The sequence below is a fragment of the Saccopteryx bilineata genome, chromosome 3 (assembly GCF_036850765.1).
Source record: "Saccopteryx bilineata isolate mSacBil1 chromosome 3, mSacBil1_pri_phased_curated, whole genome shotgun sequence".
Classification (NCBI taxonomy): domain Eukaryota; kingdom Metazoa; phylum Chordata; class Mammalia; order Chiroptera; family Emballonuridae; genus Saccopteryx; species Saccopteryx bilineata.
In genome coordinates, this window is record NC_089492.1 from 77,040,291 (window position 1) to 77,057,605 (window position 17,315).

At 43.3% G+C, this 17,315-nt stretch overlaps 1 protein-coding gene and 1 pseudogene across 1 annotated transcript; one reads left to right on the top strand and one right to left on the bottom strand.

Moving 5' to 3' along the window:
* The first annotated feature begins 807 nt into the window (after positions 1 to 807).
* LOC136329802 (fatty acid-binding protein 9-like) lies at positions 808 to 8,516 on the top strand (annotated as a pseudogene).
* A 2,208-nt stretch (positions 8,517 to 10,724) lies between these two features.
* LOC136328556 (myelin P2 protein) lies at positions 10,725 to 14,716 on the bottom strand. The gene is made up of 4 exons (XM_066264694.1): positions 14,619 to 14,716; positions 12,704 to 12,876; positions 12,365 to 12,466; positions 10,725 to 10,839 (listed from the first exon to the last, which is right to left on the bottom strand). The coding sequence occupies exons 1-4, from the start codon at positions 14,689 to 14,691 to the stop codon at positions 10,789 to 10,791; spliced, it is 399 nt and encodes a 132-aa protein (XP_066120791.1). The 5' UTR covers positions 14,692 to 14,716; the 3' UTR covers positions 10,725 to 10,788.
* Positions 14,717 to 17,315: the final 2,599 nt, after the last annotated feature.

Below are 17,315 nucleotides of genomic sequence, written 5' to 3' on the forward strand. Positions count from 1 at the left end.
CAGAAGATGATTTCAGACCTAATTGCACCAAGATTTAAATTACCTTCTCCATTGTCTTTAGAATGCATACATCAAAATACTGTATTTCTCCTGAAAATTTCCCCTCACAATTTCAAGTGGTATCTTTTAATATTGAGCTTACTTTGTAAACTTAAAAGATAAAATTTCCAAGCCTTAGTCCTACTTCCCTTTTGATCATATATCATAAAGCACTAATCAATGATAATCATTACTTTTCTTTCCAGTTCACAACCATTCTGAATGAAGAAAAATGATGATATTAATTACAGCCCACACCTCACTTCAAACAAGGGTAGACATTTCAGTTACATTAACTGATAATCAGTTTATCAAATCTGCAAGGAAGGGAGGAGAAGATACTATTGTAATACAGAGAGTTCTCTGGCAATGTGATTTGTGCAAATAACTGAAGGTGGCCAAGCAAGGATGTTTTCTATCAGGTGACAAAATACCTCTGTCATGTATTCCTTAGATGTGGGAAAGGCAATTCCTTCAGAGTTGACTAGGCATTCATTCTAAAGGCTGATTCCTTTTGAAATGAGTTTTTATTTCACAAGTTACAGTATATTTATTAGGTGATCCTGAGGCATAAATCTCTGCTAGGAGTGCTATAATTGTTGACCTATATTTAACTTCACATGGACTCCTTGGTCTTACTGCTGCCCATTGGCCATTTCAGGAGACTCACGTGATGAGTATTCCTTTAAATGAAGGTGCTGGGAGCCATGGAAACCTACTCCCTTTGGCATTTGGTTGTGAACGCCTCCTCCCAGCAAGCTTTCCACCATGGTGGAGACTTTCCTGGGAACTTGGGAACTAGAACTGGAACATAGTGAAAAATTTGAGGAGTACTTGGGACAACTGGGTGAGAAGACCACTGCAAGGTTTGAGAACTGGACACGCATTTTGTGATGGGACTGGGTTTGTTCCTAGAGTTCTCTTTCTTTTGTGAGCCTGGGGCACATGTACATGAAATTAACAAAGTTTATGTAACTACATTTGCTTTTTTTTGTTATGGACAGTAATTGTCTCTTTTGGGAATACAATACTAGGCTTAGATATACCTCCTTCTAGTCACCATCCATATATTTAAGGCTATTTACCTTTTATGGAACTATTTGCAAAAATATTTTGAAAAATGATCCCTTGATAGAGTTTCTCTTTAGCTTGATCATTTCATCAATAGCTTTTCCCAGCTTTAAATTTACAGAAACTAATAACTATCGATAGATAAATCTATCAACTAAATTTGTTTCAAGGCTGGCTTTAAGTTATAACTTCAAAAGAGCAATAAAAAATAATAACCAAGTTTCTAGTTGGTTAATTTTTGGAGTTCTGATACCTGTGGAAGCTATTTTTATAACATTATTTTGAAGAATTTCAAAGTTTTTATTGGAGAAGTGGAATGATTTTCTCCGGATTCAAGTGTCTCACCATTGGCTATTATGCATAAGTATAGACCCTATTCACTCTTGAATTCTAATCCAAGTTGCATAAACATCAATTATAGTGGCTCAGGGTCCATAGCAACTAAACTTTCTTTACTAATCATAGAACAGTAATTATTCACTACCTAATTAAGTAATGTTTAATACTTAATTAAGAGAAATCTCCCTTGCAATAATAAACTGTGTATAAAGTCAAGAATTTTTTTAACCTTACTTTTTTCTTAAACATGGCTGAAATGATCAATGCATCATAAGAAGTCAATGTGCTCATAATAGAATACTTGTTTCTTTTTTATAATCAGTATTAACTTCTCAGGGAATAATAAGAAACATGTTTGCCCTGGCTGGTTGGCTCAGTGGTAGAGCGTCAGCCTGGCATGCGGGAGTCCCGGGTTCGATTCCTGGCCAGGGCACACAGGAGAAGCGTCCATCTGCTTCTCCACCCCTCCCCCTCTCCTTCCTCTCTGTCTCTCTCTTCCCCTCCCACAGCCAAGGCTCCATTGGAGCAATGTTTGCCCGGGCGCTGAGGATGGCTCCATGGCCTCTGCCTCAGGCACTAGAATGGCTCTGATTGCGGCAGAGCGATGCCCCAAGATGGGCAGAGCATCGCCCCCTGGTGGGCATGCCGAGTGGATCCCAGTCGGGCGCATGCGGGAGTCCGTCTGGATGCCTCCCGTTTCCAACTTCGAAAAAATACAAAAAAAAAAAAAAAAAAAAGAAACATGTTCCCTATTGCTTCATGGAGTCAGAGACTCACCTGTTGGAGTTTCAATTTTGTGACACTTAAGAAACTTGGGGCTTCTGGCAAGAGAAGCATTTGTGTTGAGTGGGAACTGGGCTTAGGCAGAGGCAAGAGGGCATAAGAGCTGAGCACTTACTATGTGCCACTTATCTTTGAAGGCCCACCATTCATCTCTCACACAGCTGTGAGATAAGGCCTATCACTGTACACATTTGACTATTGAGATAACATGCCCAAGCTGGCAAAGCTGGAGCCTGGGCTTTAACCACACCACCCTTCCCTCTTCTGGGGCTGATGTCTAACACTGCCTCGCTGCAGTCAGACCGGTCCTACCATTCCATAATCTGAATGTGAAATGAGTTTGTTATCAATACTGAGAGAGGTGTCATTTCTACCGCCACCTCCTCCTGAGGTCAGGTGGTTTGAGGATGGACAGTCCCAACCTGAACCACAGGGCCAGGCTCTCAGCCAAATAGTTCAGTGTGCCACCTCCTCTCTCCTCGGCCAGAAGGGATTGAACCGGCAAATGAGACAGGAGCTTGGACTTTATAAGTCATGTTCTTTTAAAGCAGTTAAGGCACTTTAAAAATTGTATTTTATGATTTTTAAGAAACAAAAAAAATGTGCTAAAATCTTTGGTCAAATAGAAAACCTGTGTGTTGGGAAAACAGCTGTTTTAGGCTTGGTCACTTGAACTTTGCCTGATTACAGTATGTGAGCACATGGCAGCACCACGTGAGTATGGTCTATGTAAGACTATGGGTGCTTGCCCCTAGGGTGGATGGCGGATTGCGGATTGCCTGCCCACCACTGTGAGGGGCCATTTTTGCTGTTTGTTTGCCTGAGAAGTGGTTTCCCCTTCCTGTTTGCTTGTCTGCCATTACGAGATTCTATTAAACAGGAATGGCCCAATGCTTTCTGGCTCCACAGTTCCTCTATTGTCTTCCTGAATCCAATGTGGACCTGTTGGCCTTGGCCACTGGAATTACATTTGGTGTTGTGGGCAGAGTTCATATCGGGTTGGTATGGAGCTGCCAACATTCTTGAAGGGTGAGATAGAGCAGTGGTCGCTGATCTTTAGTATATGCTTTCCCATGGCTGTCCTTTTGGGGGCTGTGGGCTGTGTGTTATTTATAGCCCTGTGAGAAGAAACTGAGATCTCTGTGCAAAAGGCTGCCCAACATCAAAAGCTACAGTATGAGCTGCAGACTGAGTGCCAACAATGACACGAGCTGGAAAGGTCACTGGAGAAAGAGTTGCAGATTTTCAAGTTAGGTTACAGGCTAAGAACCAGTAACAGTATAAACTAGAATGAGCACTGGAGAATGAGTGCAACCGCTCTTAAGAGCTGCCATGTGAGATGCCGGCTGAGCACCAGAGGCTCCTGGAACTGGAACAATCTCTGGAGAAGGTATTATAGGCTTGCAGGTTGGAATTTGTCCTGGAAGCTGAACATTGGCAATGAAAGTTGTTAGAAAAACAACTGCAGGTTCAAGAGCTCAAGCTTCAGCTCCAGGCTGAGAGCCAGCAGCTTCAGGAGCTCAAGCAGGCACTGAAGACAGAGCTGCATCCATGCCAGCAGAGTGGCTCTGAGTCAGCAGCTGTAGTCGTTTCTGACTCTTCTGAGGTGGAGGTTTGGGCTGAAACTGCCATCTTCAGACTCAGAACCCAGCCAGTGGTCACCCAGAAGGTAAAAACCCAGCAGACACAAGTGCCTCAGGGGCAGGCACAAGCCCTTCTGCAGCTAGTGGAGCACTCTGTGGTCAAGCCTTACACCCAGGCAGAGTTGGTGGAGTTGTGGCACAATTCAAGTAAAAACCCACTGAGCTCCAGGCAGCTTGGTTGCTGTGGTTGTGAGACATGGGGTGTGTGTGTGTGTGTGTGTGTGTGTGTGTGTGGATGGCATCATGCTCTCTAGAACAGGAATGGAAATATTGGCTGCCATTACCGTGCACTCCTCCTTGAGGCAGTGTCTTCAGAACTGCTATGACAACCCAGGAAATCATACCCTATTAGAGTGAGTGATGGCTGCCATTTGTCTGGCAGAATGCTGGAGACTTGCCAGGGGCAGTGAGTTGGTGGCAGACATATACAGAGCTGCCCCAGGTCCTTTGGGAATGAGGTATGAAGAATGCTGCTTTCAATTTGAGGTCCCATGGGCCAGATGAGGAAGTATTTATGACAGGGATGAGGGACCTTATTCTCTGTAGTACCCCATCAGCCCTTTTTGGGTCACTAGTGGCTATCCTGGGCCCCTATGTGGGACAGCCCATCAGTGCAGTTACACAGAAGGTGGCAGATTTTGAGGAGCTGGACAACACGGGATCATAAAGCTGTGCAGGCTGCTGCCCACATTGCCCCCTCGCCTAATTATCAAGAGAAATAGGCTTGTAAAGGTCACCCAAACACAGGTGTGGGTAGATTTCATTGTGACCAGGGCAGATAGGGAGAAATTGGATGGCAGGTCTAATAAAATCCTGTTAGAGCTTTGATGGCAGCTTGAACTGGAAAAGAGGTTCCAGCTGCTGAAAAAGGGGGAAGCAGGTAGCCCAAGTAGTTGTGAAGAAAATGGCTGGTGTTCAGGTTGCATGGCTGCAGGATTACTTGTTGGTGACAGCTGAGAGACAGAAGGATCCCCAAGATTCGTTGTCCCAGTTTGAAGAGGGAGAAGGCCAAGGAACTCATCTAACAGAGATGGGCAGGGGCCAGTGGCTCCATGTGGAATTGGCAATCCATTAGTCCCCTTCAATGTGCAGCAGGTATTGGCATTAGAAGGTAATGGGTGCTTTTCTTTTTATTTTATTTATTTATTTTTATTTTATTTTATTTTTTTAAATAATTTTATTCTGAAGCTGGAAACAGGGAGAGACAGTCAGACAGACTCCCGCATGTACCCGACCGGGATCCACCCGGCACGCCCACCAGGGGCGACGCTTTGCCCACCAGGGGGCAATGCTTTGCCCCTCCAGGGCGTCGCTCCACCACGACCAGAGCCACTCTAGCGCCTGGGGCAGAGGCCAAGGAGCCATCCCCAGCGCCCGGGCCATCCTTGCTCCAATGGAGCCTCGGCTGTGGGAGGGGAAGAGAGAGACAGAGAGGAAGGAGGGGGGAGGTGGAGAAGCAAATGGGTGCCTCTCCCATGTGCCCTGGCCAGGAATCGAACCTGGGTCCCCCACATGCCAGGCCGACGCTCCACCGCTGAGCCAACCAGCCAGGGCCTATTTATTGCAGCTAAGAGAACTGTCAAGGCAGCACAGGCCTTGAATGTGTTTGACCCTGCCAGGTCCTGTGAGCTTGGACCTCTGAGGGGTTTGGATGGGGCTTGTGGCAACAGACAGAGCACTTATGGAAAGGTGTTGGGATCTGTTAATAGTGAGCTGTATGGCTAGTTGCCTGTAATGGACTTCCACCCTGGGTAATTTGCACAGACAGCTGGGCTGTCTATCGTGGACTGATCATTGAGCAATATAATGGACTCTTGGACTGCGACCAGAGAAGGGCACTGGCTCCCTTGCTGGGTGGACATGCAGCTTGGGGACAGTACTATGAGAGACCCTGATGGGTGGGGCTTGGAAGCTGTTCCTATCCAGTTGCAGAGACACACCAAGACACTTTCTTCAATGGACATAGCCCTGGACTATACAGGCGCTCACACCTACTGTGTGGTAGGGGGCTAGAGGTGGGATTCCAGTTAACTTCCTAGGCAGAGTGCTCAGGGACTCATTGTGAAGGGCACCTTTGTAACTAATGTAATTGTATAACTTGTGCTGTTGCTGTAGTCTGTTTATGTAATGTACTTCATTCCTCACACAGGGATGAATGCAGAAGATACCTGCTGTGTAGATTGTGAAGTGAGCCACCCTAAAGGGGTGGAATGTTGGGGCAAACAGTGTGTTAGGCTTGCTCATTTGCACTTTGCTTGATTAGTGCATGAGCACATGGCAGCACCATGTGTGTATTGTCTATGTAAGGCTATGGGTGCTTGCCCTCAGGGAGGATTGTGGATTGCCTGCCCACCATTGTGAGGCGCCAGTTTGCTGTTTGCCTGAGAAGTGGTTTCCCCTGCCTGTTTGCTCATTGCTGTTGTAAGACTCTATTAAATGGGAATGGCCCAAGGCTTTCTGGTTCCTCATTTTCTCTACCATCTACCTGGCCTTGATCACCGGCATTACTCTGTTTTTCAGTCTCAGCTCTGACATTTACCAGACACATCACCCAGAATGCGCCTCCCTGCCTCTGTGGGACAGCATGCTCTCATCTCTAAAATGAATGTCTCAGTGCCCCTCCACCAAGATCTGATCACCTGAAAGGCACCACACCTGAAAGGCTCATTTTAGATGAATAGAGGCTCAAAAAAGTGAAGCTAGCTTTGCAAATTGACAAGTATAATTACTGGACATGCTTTCTGATTGGGAGGGTCTGGTTCAATTTAGCTGTCACAGAGAGGTTAAAGAAAGTACCACACTTCATCCAAAACTTCAATGGGGGAAGCACACCTTCTTTTTAAGTTAGAGGGCTTCCAAAATGATTGTTGGCACTTCTTCCTAAATGACCTAAAAAGAGCTGCTCCTTTCTCTGTCTTATAAAAGTGGACCATGCAGTCTGGCCCCTAGCTATATTGGCAAAGCCAATTATCTAGATTAGTACCCATGAGGGTACAGTGAACATCAAAACAGAGAGCTCCTTCAAGAACTTTGAGATCTCCTTCAAGCTGGGGAAGAGTTTGATGAAACTACCATGGACAACCGGAAAGTGAAGGTAGGCACCAAACCGTCCTGGTGTTTCCCAGTCAAGGAAAGAACTAACAGGTGGTTGGGCAAGGTGTATTCATAGCTGCTTTGATTAATTACCAAGTCAGCTGGGGCAGCTCATTTTGTTCATTAGTGTTGCACATCTCCTGTTGCAGTGACAATGAACTTGGAGACCAGATGAAATGCTCCAAGGGGCCGAGGAAGGCAATAGCCCCGGTCAGCACACCAGAGGACTGAAGCCTCGTCAGATATTTATTAGCCTTACTCAGATATTTATTAGCCAGTACAAATAACTGAAGGAAGCAGACAGCAGAAGTTCTCAGGGTGGTGAAGTAAAGGACAAGGAACATGCTGAGTCCTAATTTCTGTTCTCAGAGCCTAAACATTTCTTGTTGCTGAATCTTATCCTGCTTTTTGCTGTTTCCAGCCTGCACTGTATCCAGCACAGGATCAGAGGGGCCCTGGGACTCTCGGCCACTCAGGGCTTTCACCCTCAGGTGCCTCACTGTCTCTGATTGTTTACCCCAACTCTGAAAGTCTTCACACAGCATATTCCTACAACCTCCAAAGACGATCTTCTTTGCAAAGTACTCTAGCGCTGGACAGGGCCAAAAAATTTAACACTTTCACATTTTTTCTGATCTCTCTTTGCTGCTGTATAAAAAAGCATATTGAGGAAAACAGTTACCCACAATTGCTGGGGACCATTTGTCTGGTACAGGAAGGCATTAGGTGAGACTTCTCTAGTTGGATGGTATTAAATTATAACATGAACTCAGCTGAAGATTTTGGAGGAAAAATTTCAAAATAGAAATTAAAAAGTAGTCATGCGTAGGTTAGAGCAGGGGTTGGGAACCTTTTTGGCTGAAAGAGCCATGAACACCACATATTTTAAAATGTAATTCCATGAGAGCCATACAACAACCCATGTACATTACACATTATCCAATAAAAATTTGGTGTTGTCCCGGAGGACAGCTGTGATTGGCTCTAGCCACCCGCAACCATGAACATGAGCGGTAGGAAATGAATGGATTATAACAGATCAGAATGTTTTATGTTTTTAACATTACTATTTTTTTTATTAAAGATTTGTCTGCTAGCCAGATGCAGCCATCAACAGAGCCACATCTGGCTCGTGAGCCAAAGGTTCCTGACCCCTGGGTTAGAGTGTAGTGAGTGACTATTTCTAATTGATTCTTCTATGCATTTGTAGACCATCATAACATTAGATGATGACTCCCTGGTCCATGTCCAAAAATGGCTGGGCGAAGAGACAACGATCAAAAGACAAATTGTGAATGGAAAAATGGTGGTGGTGAGTTTTCTCTAAATGGAGAGTTTTGGTGCTCATAATTTGAAACAGGCCTCTCAAGTTACTTATTTGCTCCATCTCCATCCTGATTCAAGGGTCTGGGGATGAGGGGCACAGCAGCTTCACCTGTCTGCTCTCAACTCTAACACACTCCTCTTTGCTTTCAGAAACATACCAGGAATAATACTGTCAGCACGTGAGTCTACAAAGACGTCCAGAGAAAGTACCTGCGTCAGTGAAAACGAGATCACCAAGAAAGAAAATGGGGGCTAGCAGCATATTTTAAAATTATTAAAATAAATTGGCTGAACTCACCAAATTAAGTGCACTTTGGGAGCTGTGTGATATTGAGAATTAGGGACAATCTGGTAACTTGGTGGGGTGAGGAGCTGCCTGTGGTGTGATTGTAGGAGCAACAACGTCCTCCTTACCCTCTGCCCACTGACTTCCGCGGGCCTTGAGTTCTCTCCAGGGGACCCGTCCCACTTAGGCTAAGGCACCTGTCAAACGGTGCTTGGTGGAACTTTATGTGACCTCAAAGAGGAAAACATTACAATCATTGGAACCTGCTTTGGATAGCAGAGATGCTGAAAACTAACATTGTCAGTTTTTCGTTTTGCAGAAAGCTGGCCCTGGTAGTTAGGATGGAAGGATGGGTAGATGGGTAGGTGGATGGGTGGGTGGATGGATAGATAGGTAGGTAGATAGATAGATAGATAAGACAGACATATAGAAAGACAAATAGGTAGATAACAAAATAGAGCCTGGATATTATACACTGTGGTTGAATTATTGTAGAACAGTGATTTACAACCTTTTTTTTTTTTTTATCTCACAGCACACATACTAATTATTAAAATTTCATGGCACACTAAAAAAGATATTTTTGCCTATTTAATGAAAAAAAAAATTGGTATAATTTTGACTGATTCACACTGGACAGCTATTGTTGTATTGGCTGTTGTCATTTTTTTATTTGACAATCTAAGGGAAAAGAGGTCAGTGCCCCTGACCAAATAGTCAGGTATTGCATGTTTTAAATTTTTTTGCACCTGACCTGTGATGGCACAGTGAATAAAATGTCAACCCAGAACACTTGAGATCTCTGGTTCGAAACCCTGGGCTTACCTGGTCAAGGCACATATGGGAGTTGATACTTCCTGCACCACCCCCTTTACTCTCTCCTCTCTAAAATGAATAAATAAAATCTTTAAAAAATAAAATAAGCCTGACCAGATGGCAGCGCAGTGGATAAAGCTTCGGACTGGGATGCTGAGAACCCAGGTTCGAGACCCCGAAGTTGCCAGCTTGAGCGCAGGCTCATCTGGTTTGAGCAAAAGCTCACCAGCTTGAGCCCAAGGTCACTGGCTCAAGCAAGGGGTTACTCGGTCTGCTGAAGGCCCGCGTTCAAGGCACATATGAGAAAGCAATCAATGAACAACTAAGGTATCGCAATGCACAATGAAAAACTAATGATTGATGCTTCTCATCTCTCCGTTCCTGTTTGTCTGTCCCTGTCTATCCCTCTCTCTGACTCTCCCTCTGTCTCTGTAAAAATAATAATAAATAAATAAAAAATAAAAAAAAATAAAATTCTTGCAGCACACCAGTTGAAAATCACTGCTATAGAAAAACAATTTAAAACAGTCTTTGTTCTACTCATCATAAACCTGCTTAAAATAACGAGGCTAGTAAAGCTGCCACGCCTGTTTACAATGTCATCTTTGCAGAATGACATGGCATTAAATGCCAGACTTGAATTTCTAAATGCTCAGTAAGAATGTGATTGTTGGAACTACATAAATTCCCTTCACAGCTGTCGTTAGGAAGTACTTTCAGGGCGTAGAGCAAAACCCAGTACTATAGAAAACTGAGGATACTTGTTGCAGTGAGAGGAAGAAAAGGAGAAAGAATTATGGAAAGATTGTGTTGCACCTAAAATTTTAAAATAGATAATAGTTTATCAAAAATAAGTCTTGATCAGCATGTGAGTTATACGGGTGCATGTGTTTGTCACAACGAATTAAACTCTACCTTTAACATCCATGCATTTTACTGTCTATAAATTAACCTTCTATTTTAAAACATTGACTGGAGTAGAGCCCAGGTTGCCCATTTTAGCTGAAATTAGAATCCTTACATTGAAACAGCTCCTTCTAGATTGCCTCACTTCCAATCCTTCTTCCTCACCACCCTGGAGGCCTTTGTGTTTGCTACCCTTCGTCAATGTATTTACTTCCTCTAGTTAGCATTTCAAGTATATTTTTTGCAAATAATTAAATGAAATTTTCAACTATTTAGGTCAGGCCAATATACATACTTTAATATAGTAAAGGTGTGCATGCAAATTGGAAATATTTAAATAAGGCTGAATTGTAAATTAATCCTCTCTGACCTATTAAGACAAAAGCAGAAACAAGCAAACTTCAGTATATAGTCAGATTTTGCCCATGAAAGCAGCTGATTTACAACATTAACTGCTCAAATCAGTTCAATGAGGCATCGATTTTCTCAGACCTTCTCATAAATTCTGGTGCAGATCACGCCTTTCATCTTACATTCCTTAATAAAAAGAGAGAGAGAGCACAATTGAATAGCTAAAACTCAAACTAGAGGACAACAAATTTGTAGTAATAACAGAAAATACTTATGGCTCTTCCTCCTCCAGGAGGTTTGATCTGTGTTGGGGCCCCTATACTGGTATTAACTTCCCATGTAAATCTATTGTGCAGCCAGGGGTAAGAACCTCTGCACTAAAGGAGGAGACGTTCAGAACACTAGCTCAGGGGTCGGGAACCTTTTTGGCTGAGAGAGCCATGAACGCCACATATTTTAAAATGTAATTCCGTGAGAGCCATACAACAACCCATGTACATTACGCATTATCCAATAAAATTTTGGTGTTGTCCCGGAGGACAGCTGTGATTGGCTCCAGCCACCCGCAACCATGAACATGAGCGGTAAGAAATGAATGGATTGTAATACATGAGAGTGTTTTATATTTTTAATGTTATTATTATTATTATTATTATTTTCTTTTTTCATTTTTCTGAAGCTGGAAACAGGGAGAGACAGCCAGACAGACTCCCGCATGCGCCCGACCGGGATCCACCCAGCACGCCCACCAGGGGCGACGCTCTGCCCACCAGGGGGCGATGTTCTGCCCATCCTGGGCATCGCCATGTTGCGACCAGAGCCTCTCTAGCGCCTGAGGCAGAGGCCACAGAGCCATGCCCAGCGCCCGGGCCATCTTTGCCCCAATGGAGCCTTGGCTGCGGGAGGGGAAGAGAGAGACAGAGAGGAAAGCGCGGCGGAGGGGTGGAGAAGCAAATGGGCGCTTCTCCTGTGTGCCCTGGCCGGAAATCAAACCCGGGTCCTCCGCACGCTAGGCCGACGCTCTACCGCTGAGCCAACAGGCCAGGGCATTATTATTTTTTTATTAAAGATTTGTCTGTGAGCCAGATGCAGCCATCAAAAGAGCCACATCTGGCTCACGAGCCGTAGGTTCCCGACCCCTGCACTATGTGAATCTATTTATAGTCAACATATGTATAAATTAGTAAGCACAGAGCCTAAAACTTTAAAAAAAATTTTAGAGGTCATCTCATGTAACCTCTGTCATCCTTCTTATCTAGGGATAAAACAGGTCTCCAATAAGCTCAGCTTCCACAATTGACATGGTTTAGTCCAAGTTAATACAGATTTTTGAAAACTAAGTGCTTAAATATCTACAAATATTCTGTAATTGAGCCTTTTGGATTTGTTTTGCTTTTAGAACTTAGAACTACTTTTCTCTTTGTGAGTCCCAGCTAGTGAAATTTATCCATATACTCTTTAACTTTACTACCATTTTTACATGTTTTTCTTTCTAAAATAACAAGTAGGCTTTGTTGTTTCTAAATTCTGAAACCTGAACTTGAACTCTTGATAGTTTACATATCACCCAAACATTAACTTTGACTTCACTCTCCATCTTTCTCCTTATCCATTTGGATTCCAAAGAAAAAAGAATATTTTGAAAATAATATAACCAATTTCTTTATTCAAGTAATATTATTTCTGCATTGAGAAGTAAAAATCCTCTTACCACCAGCATTTTCCCGTCCACCAGCTTTCTCTGTATTGTGGTCTCTTTGCCATCCCATTTCTGTACTTGGTTCAGTGAGCCTCTCCCCAAGGTGACGACACTCTGCAAGGACAAGTTCACGGAATTGGTGTGCTTGGCCGTTGGTTGATCAAAGGAGTAGTTTATCCAGTATTGAACTATTTTTATGAGAGGTCCCTTACCACACAGAAAAAAGCAGTCCACCCCGTTAACACTAGCAAGAGTAATTCATTCTCTCTCTTTCTCTCTCTCTCTCTCTCTCTCTTTCTCTCCCTCTCTCTTTCTCAGACTGCAGATTCGAAGAGAAACATTAAAGGTTACCTTTGTTTTCCGGTTGTCAGCTGTGGTTTCTTCAAATTCCTGGCCTAGCCTGAAGGATATCTCTGTATTTTTAAAGGTGCTTTCAGTCCTTATGGTTATAAAATCCCCTTTCTTACTGATGATCACTCTGGGTTTTGCCAAATTTCCCAATTTTCTGGTGGCTAACCCCACACCTGAAAATCAAGGTAGTATTAGAATTGTGTTGACCCAGAGAGAGCCCCTAGGGAGACTGTAGGGGCCCAGATTTGCCTCAAGTGTGTAGATGGCAGGTAATGTCATACCTACTAAGGACCTCCTCCCGTGTGTCATCACCTAATGGAAACACGTGTTATGGACTCGAATATTTCAGGTTTTGTTATTATGAAGCTAATGTCTACAGATTTAAAAGATAAAATTATTCAGTCTGAATAGGGCTAGTCATCTACCTGAGCACATCCAACATTATGCTCCACCAAGTATCACTGATTATATACTTTATATGGGCCAGTATAGACATCTCAGTCTGTACATATATCATGGGTATATTTTTGAATGATACAATGAAATATGCATACTATTCTATAACTTTTCTCCCTCAGTAACCTATTATGGATATAGGAAAGAACTCCCCCCCACACACACACATATCCTTGATAGAATCTCACTTTTGAAAGTTTGTTGTGACCCATAAATCTAGTCTGTAGGAAATCCATCTCCCTTCAAGACCTGTATCACTACAAATTACACACACACACACACACACACACACACACTAAATATAAGTGAAAAGTTAGGCCTAATAAAGAATTGCAAACTGTACTCTTTTTTTTTCTAGTTCTGACTAATCTTATATGATTTAAGGCAATGTTTTCCAAACTAAATTTCTACAGTAGAGGCTGAGAATTTACATTTACCAACCCCCAGGTGTTTCTATGCATCCTAAAATTTAAAAATGACAGAATTAGGGAGTCTTTCATTGAAACTGTCTCGTATGTTGCTTCTTTCTCAGCTGTAAAGTGAAGACCATACATCTAACCAATCTGATCGAATGGATAGATTCCCCATAAGGTCTCGAAGTTTTCCAGGCAATGTGACATGATTTTGCTCATTTTATCTATAAATAGAACCTTTCTCACAAAATTTCTGAACAGTCCAGTGAAGCTCAGGCATTTGACATGGCAACCTGGGGTCATTGTCATCACTGCTATTAGATTTATACAGCTCTGGAAGTATGAGAAGACTCTTCCCATCAGTTGGGCTCATATCTATGGAACACTGTCTAGATAGTGTCAAATACAGTTGACATAACTAATGATGGGATTTTTCCATCTGCATCTGCTGCTCCAGCTCCAGGAAAGCCTGATGTTGGTGTCACTGAGTGTGACTTCACTGTCATGGCCCAATTCTTTTTATCTCAGTAACTTCCCAAGGCTACAAACATCCTACTTGAATGCATTTCTTCATTACAAACTCTCTGTCTACATGATTATGTAATAATAGACAACCTAGAGAGTAAACTCACAGTATGGCTGAGCACCAAAATGTTAACTTCAATATCTTCAACTGCTTATATTATGAGCATTTCAGTTTTTATGAATCTAGCTTTCAGGAAAGCCAGGGGATCGGTTGACGGAACTTCCAAGACTTCTTTTCTGCATGTGTGAACCCAAAGCACTAGGGATATGAAACCACCTGTGGAATTAGTGGGAGTTCCATGCATTTAAGCAACTCTCTCGTAGGTTAAAAATCTATTAAAATTGCCACCAACAAAATGCAACAAAATCATCTGACACAAGAGAAGATCGATCCTGGAGGAGGACAGAAGGCGGCCTGTGCAACTTCCCCCGACTCCTGGAGAAGGAACTAGAAGGGAAGAGTCATAAAGCTTGCTCCAAAGGAGTCTTCCCTAGCAGAGGAAGAAAAAAACCCTTCTTACCCAGAGCCTTCATGTAGTCATCGAAGTGTTCACTGGAGACCAGCTTCCAGGTGCCCACAAACCTGTTGCTCATTGTGCTGGATGACAATTCAACTCAGTTCTTGATGAGATTCAGGAGACTCCAGTGAGGCGCTGAAGCTTCTGAAAATGCTTTTCAAAGATGCCCACAGCATGTGACCCACACAGAGACCCACGGGGAAAACGCAGAGTCAGACCCAGGCGATGAATGCCTCATCAATCATCCACTAGGACAAAAGAAACTCCACATAATAGTCCCTTTAGTCTCCAAAGACTTTTTATGAAAATCAATGAGAGTACTATTTGAACTTTCAAAAAAATTTTCTGGTCGACCTTGCAGTTTTAAGAAACACTTTAGGTCCTTGATGCTTTGGGAAAGACGCCATGAATTGAGTCCCATACTGAACTAAATGATCTGAGCATGGATGAATGGTGGCATGTGTGCGTGCACTCACTCTCAATCCTGAGTCTGAACAATTAAGAATTCTTGTTGAGGGAGAAGAAAGAAGGGGAAATGTCCCCGAGTATGTGATAACTGCCCCCACGGTGCTGTGGGAGAGAACAGCCGGAAACAGTGTGAAGACACCTCCTGAGGCGGAGGCTCAACATAGCTCGCATATTCAGGCGGGCAGAGTAGGTGGCGGACTCAGCCAGTGTGTTAGCGTGGGGACAGAGGTTGGATTCATGGAGACACAAGAACAGACCTACAAAATGCTCCTTGACTGCAGCGATCATCATGTAAAAAAAAAAAAATTGAGTCTGAATTAAGCAGACTCTTTGCTAATACAGAAACTTTGAGTTTAAGTCCTTTAAAATAAATCTACAATTTATTAGAAAGAGAAAGGGTTTTCTGCAAGAATAATACAAATGTACACAGACAACTCACTATGGATAGGTCACTATGCTAAGTGCTTACTATGCATTATTGTAATCTTCAACAATTCCAGCAGCAATGTACCATAGTTATATCCTTTTTACCAAAGAGAAAAGTGGAGTACATGGCGGTTAGGTAACCTGTCCCCAAAACTTGAATAAGGAGAGGCAGGATTTTAACCTGGTGCTGTTCCTCAGTGTCCAGACTCTGGACTACTATTTTGCACTGCTCCCCCTATGCCATCTGTGACCAGAGGCCCTGGCCCAAGGTCGGGCGGCCCTGACATCACCAGTTCTGGGTAGAGACACTCATTCTCTGCTCTCAAAAATCAACGGAGGTGAAAGTCAGAAGAGGAGGCATCCAGGCAACCACAGTCATCGCGGCCCCAGGCTCTGACCAGGGAGACCAAAGGGAAAACCACTTCAAATAGAGGCATTGCTCTGGGGGATGCCTCATTGCTGCTACATCTTTTCCTAGCATCTTTTCCACATTGGCATTCATCCTAGCCATGAGATTTTACCACACCAGGTTGGGTACTAACCATAAAAACATGCCCTGGTCAGTTGCTCACAGCAGGTAGAGTTGCTGGCCTGCAGGTCTCAGGTCACTGCGGTACTGCCATGACACAACCATTGCAATTATGTGAATAGGATCCAGTCAGGTCAAAAAGGTGGAATCGTGCAATGGGCCTGAGTGTCATCTCACAGGATTTGTACATGGATAATTCAACATGGGGATGACACAGTGACTCAATACATTCCTCAAGGGACCAGCTAACCCAATCCTAGGCCCAACAGAATGCAACTGGATGTAGTCCATTGTACTGGGATGGAAGAAACAGCTATGAAAGCAAGGGCTTTGGATTAGTGAGTGTGCTATTTTCTTAGGAAGAACACATAATAAAAACGAACAAGGGTATCACTGTGCCTTCAAAACTTTGGTGTTCTACTTAAATCTATGCAGGATTCTCAAGTCCCCCTACTCGGGCGAATGGTGAATTTGGACGGATGGGAGCAGGAGAGTTGCAGGCATTGTCAGCAGTCCTGGATGGCACATAGGAGGGGCTGTGGACTTTAAAATGCAAACACAGGTAGATATATCGGCAGGGCTTATAACTTTGAAGCAACTTTAGACCAAGAGAAAAAAAAAGAATTTTCAATTTTGTGCTTATTGGTAATGTTCCTGACTGCTGAAATTGACCAGATGAATTTGGACCAAGAAGAAGGTCTGAGGCCCAGATGTGAGATCAAAGCAATGAGAGAAGGTACAGATGGAACCAGGCTGGAGACATTGTCACCTTTGGCTATGAAAGTCACCAATATCCTAGTGAGAAGGGACAGGTGAAAAACACCAGCCACACATTATAACTAGACATACATGTTTAGACCCAAACTAAGTGTTTGCAAAACAGATATAGTCTCTTCTTAGAGTGGGTTCACTTTTTACTGACTTATGTAAATTCTCGAGATAAAGGAGCTACTTGACTAGCACACTGAGAAGAACATCCAGAGGTCCAAACCACATGGATGAGGAAAGCTTGCTCTATACAGCATGTCATGTAAGTAGTCTGTACATATGGTCTTCTAGCTACATCAATTGGATATTTGGAAAAGCAATAACCCTGTAGCGAATGGACACAGAAGTCCCCATCCTCCACTTGAATGCCAAAGATCTGACTTCATTTCTTTCATTCACTTGATTGAGGGCCTAGTAAGTGTTGGCACTGTCCAAAGTTCTGGTTAAACATCACTGGACAAAATTCCATGCCCTTGTGAAACTTAGTCATAGTTTGATAAATTCTTGGA

Excerpts from the sequence above, each read along its gene's own strand:
- LOC136328556 (XM_066264694.1), bottom strand. The coding sequence starts at position 14,691 with ATGAGCAACAGGTTTGTGGGCACCTGGAAGCTGGTCTCCAGTGAACAC. Across the intron at positions 12,877-14,618 it reads TGACTACATGAAGGCTCTGG|GTGTGGGGTTAGCCACCAGA; the intron begins GTAAGAAGGGTT and ends CTTGATTTTCAG. Across the intron at positions 12,467-12,703 it reads CTGACAACCGGAAAACAAAG|AGTGTCGTCACCTTGGGGAG; the intron begins GTAACCTTTAAT and ends TTGTCCTTGCAG.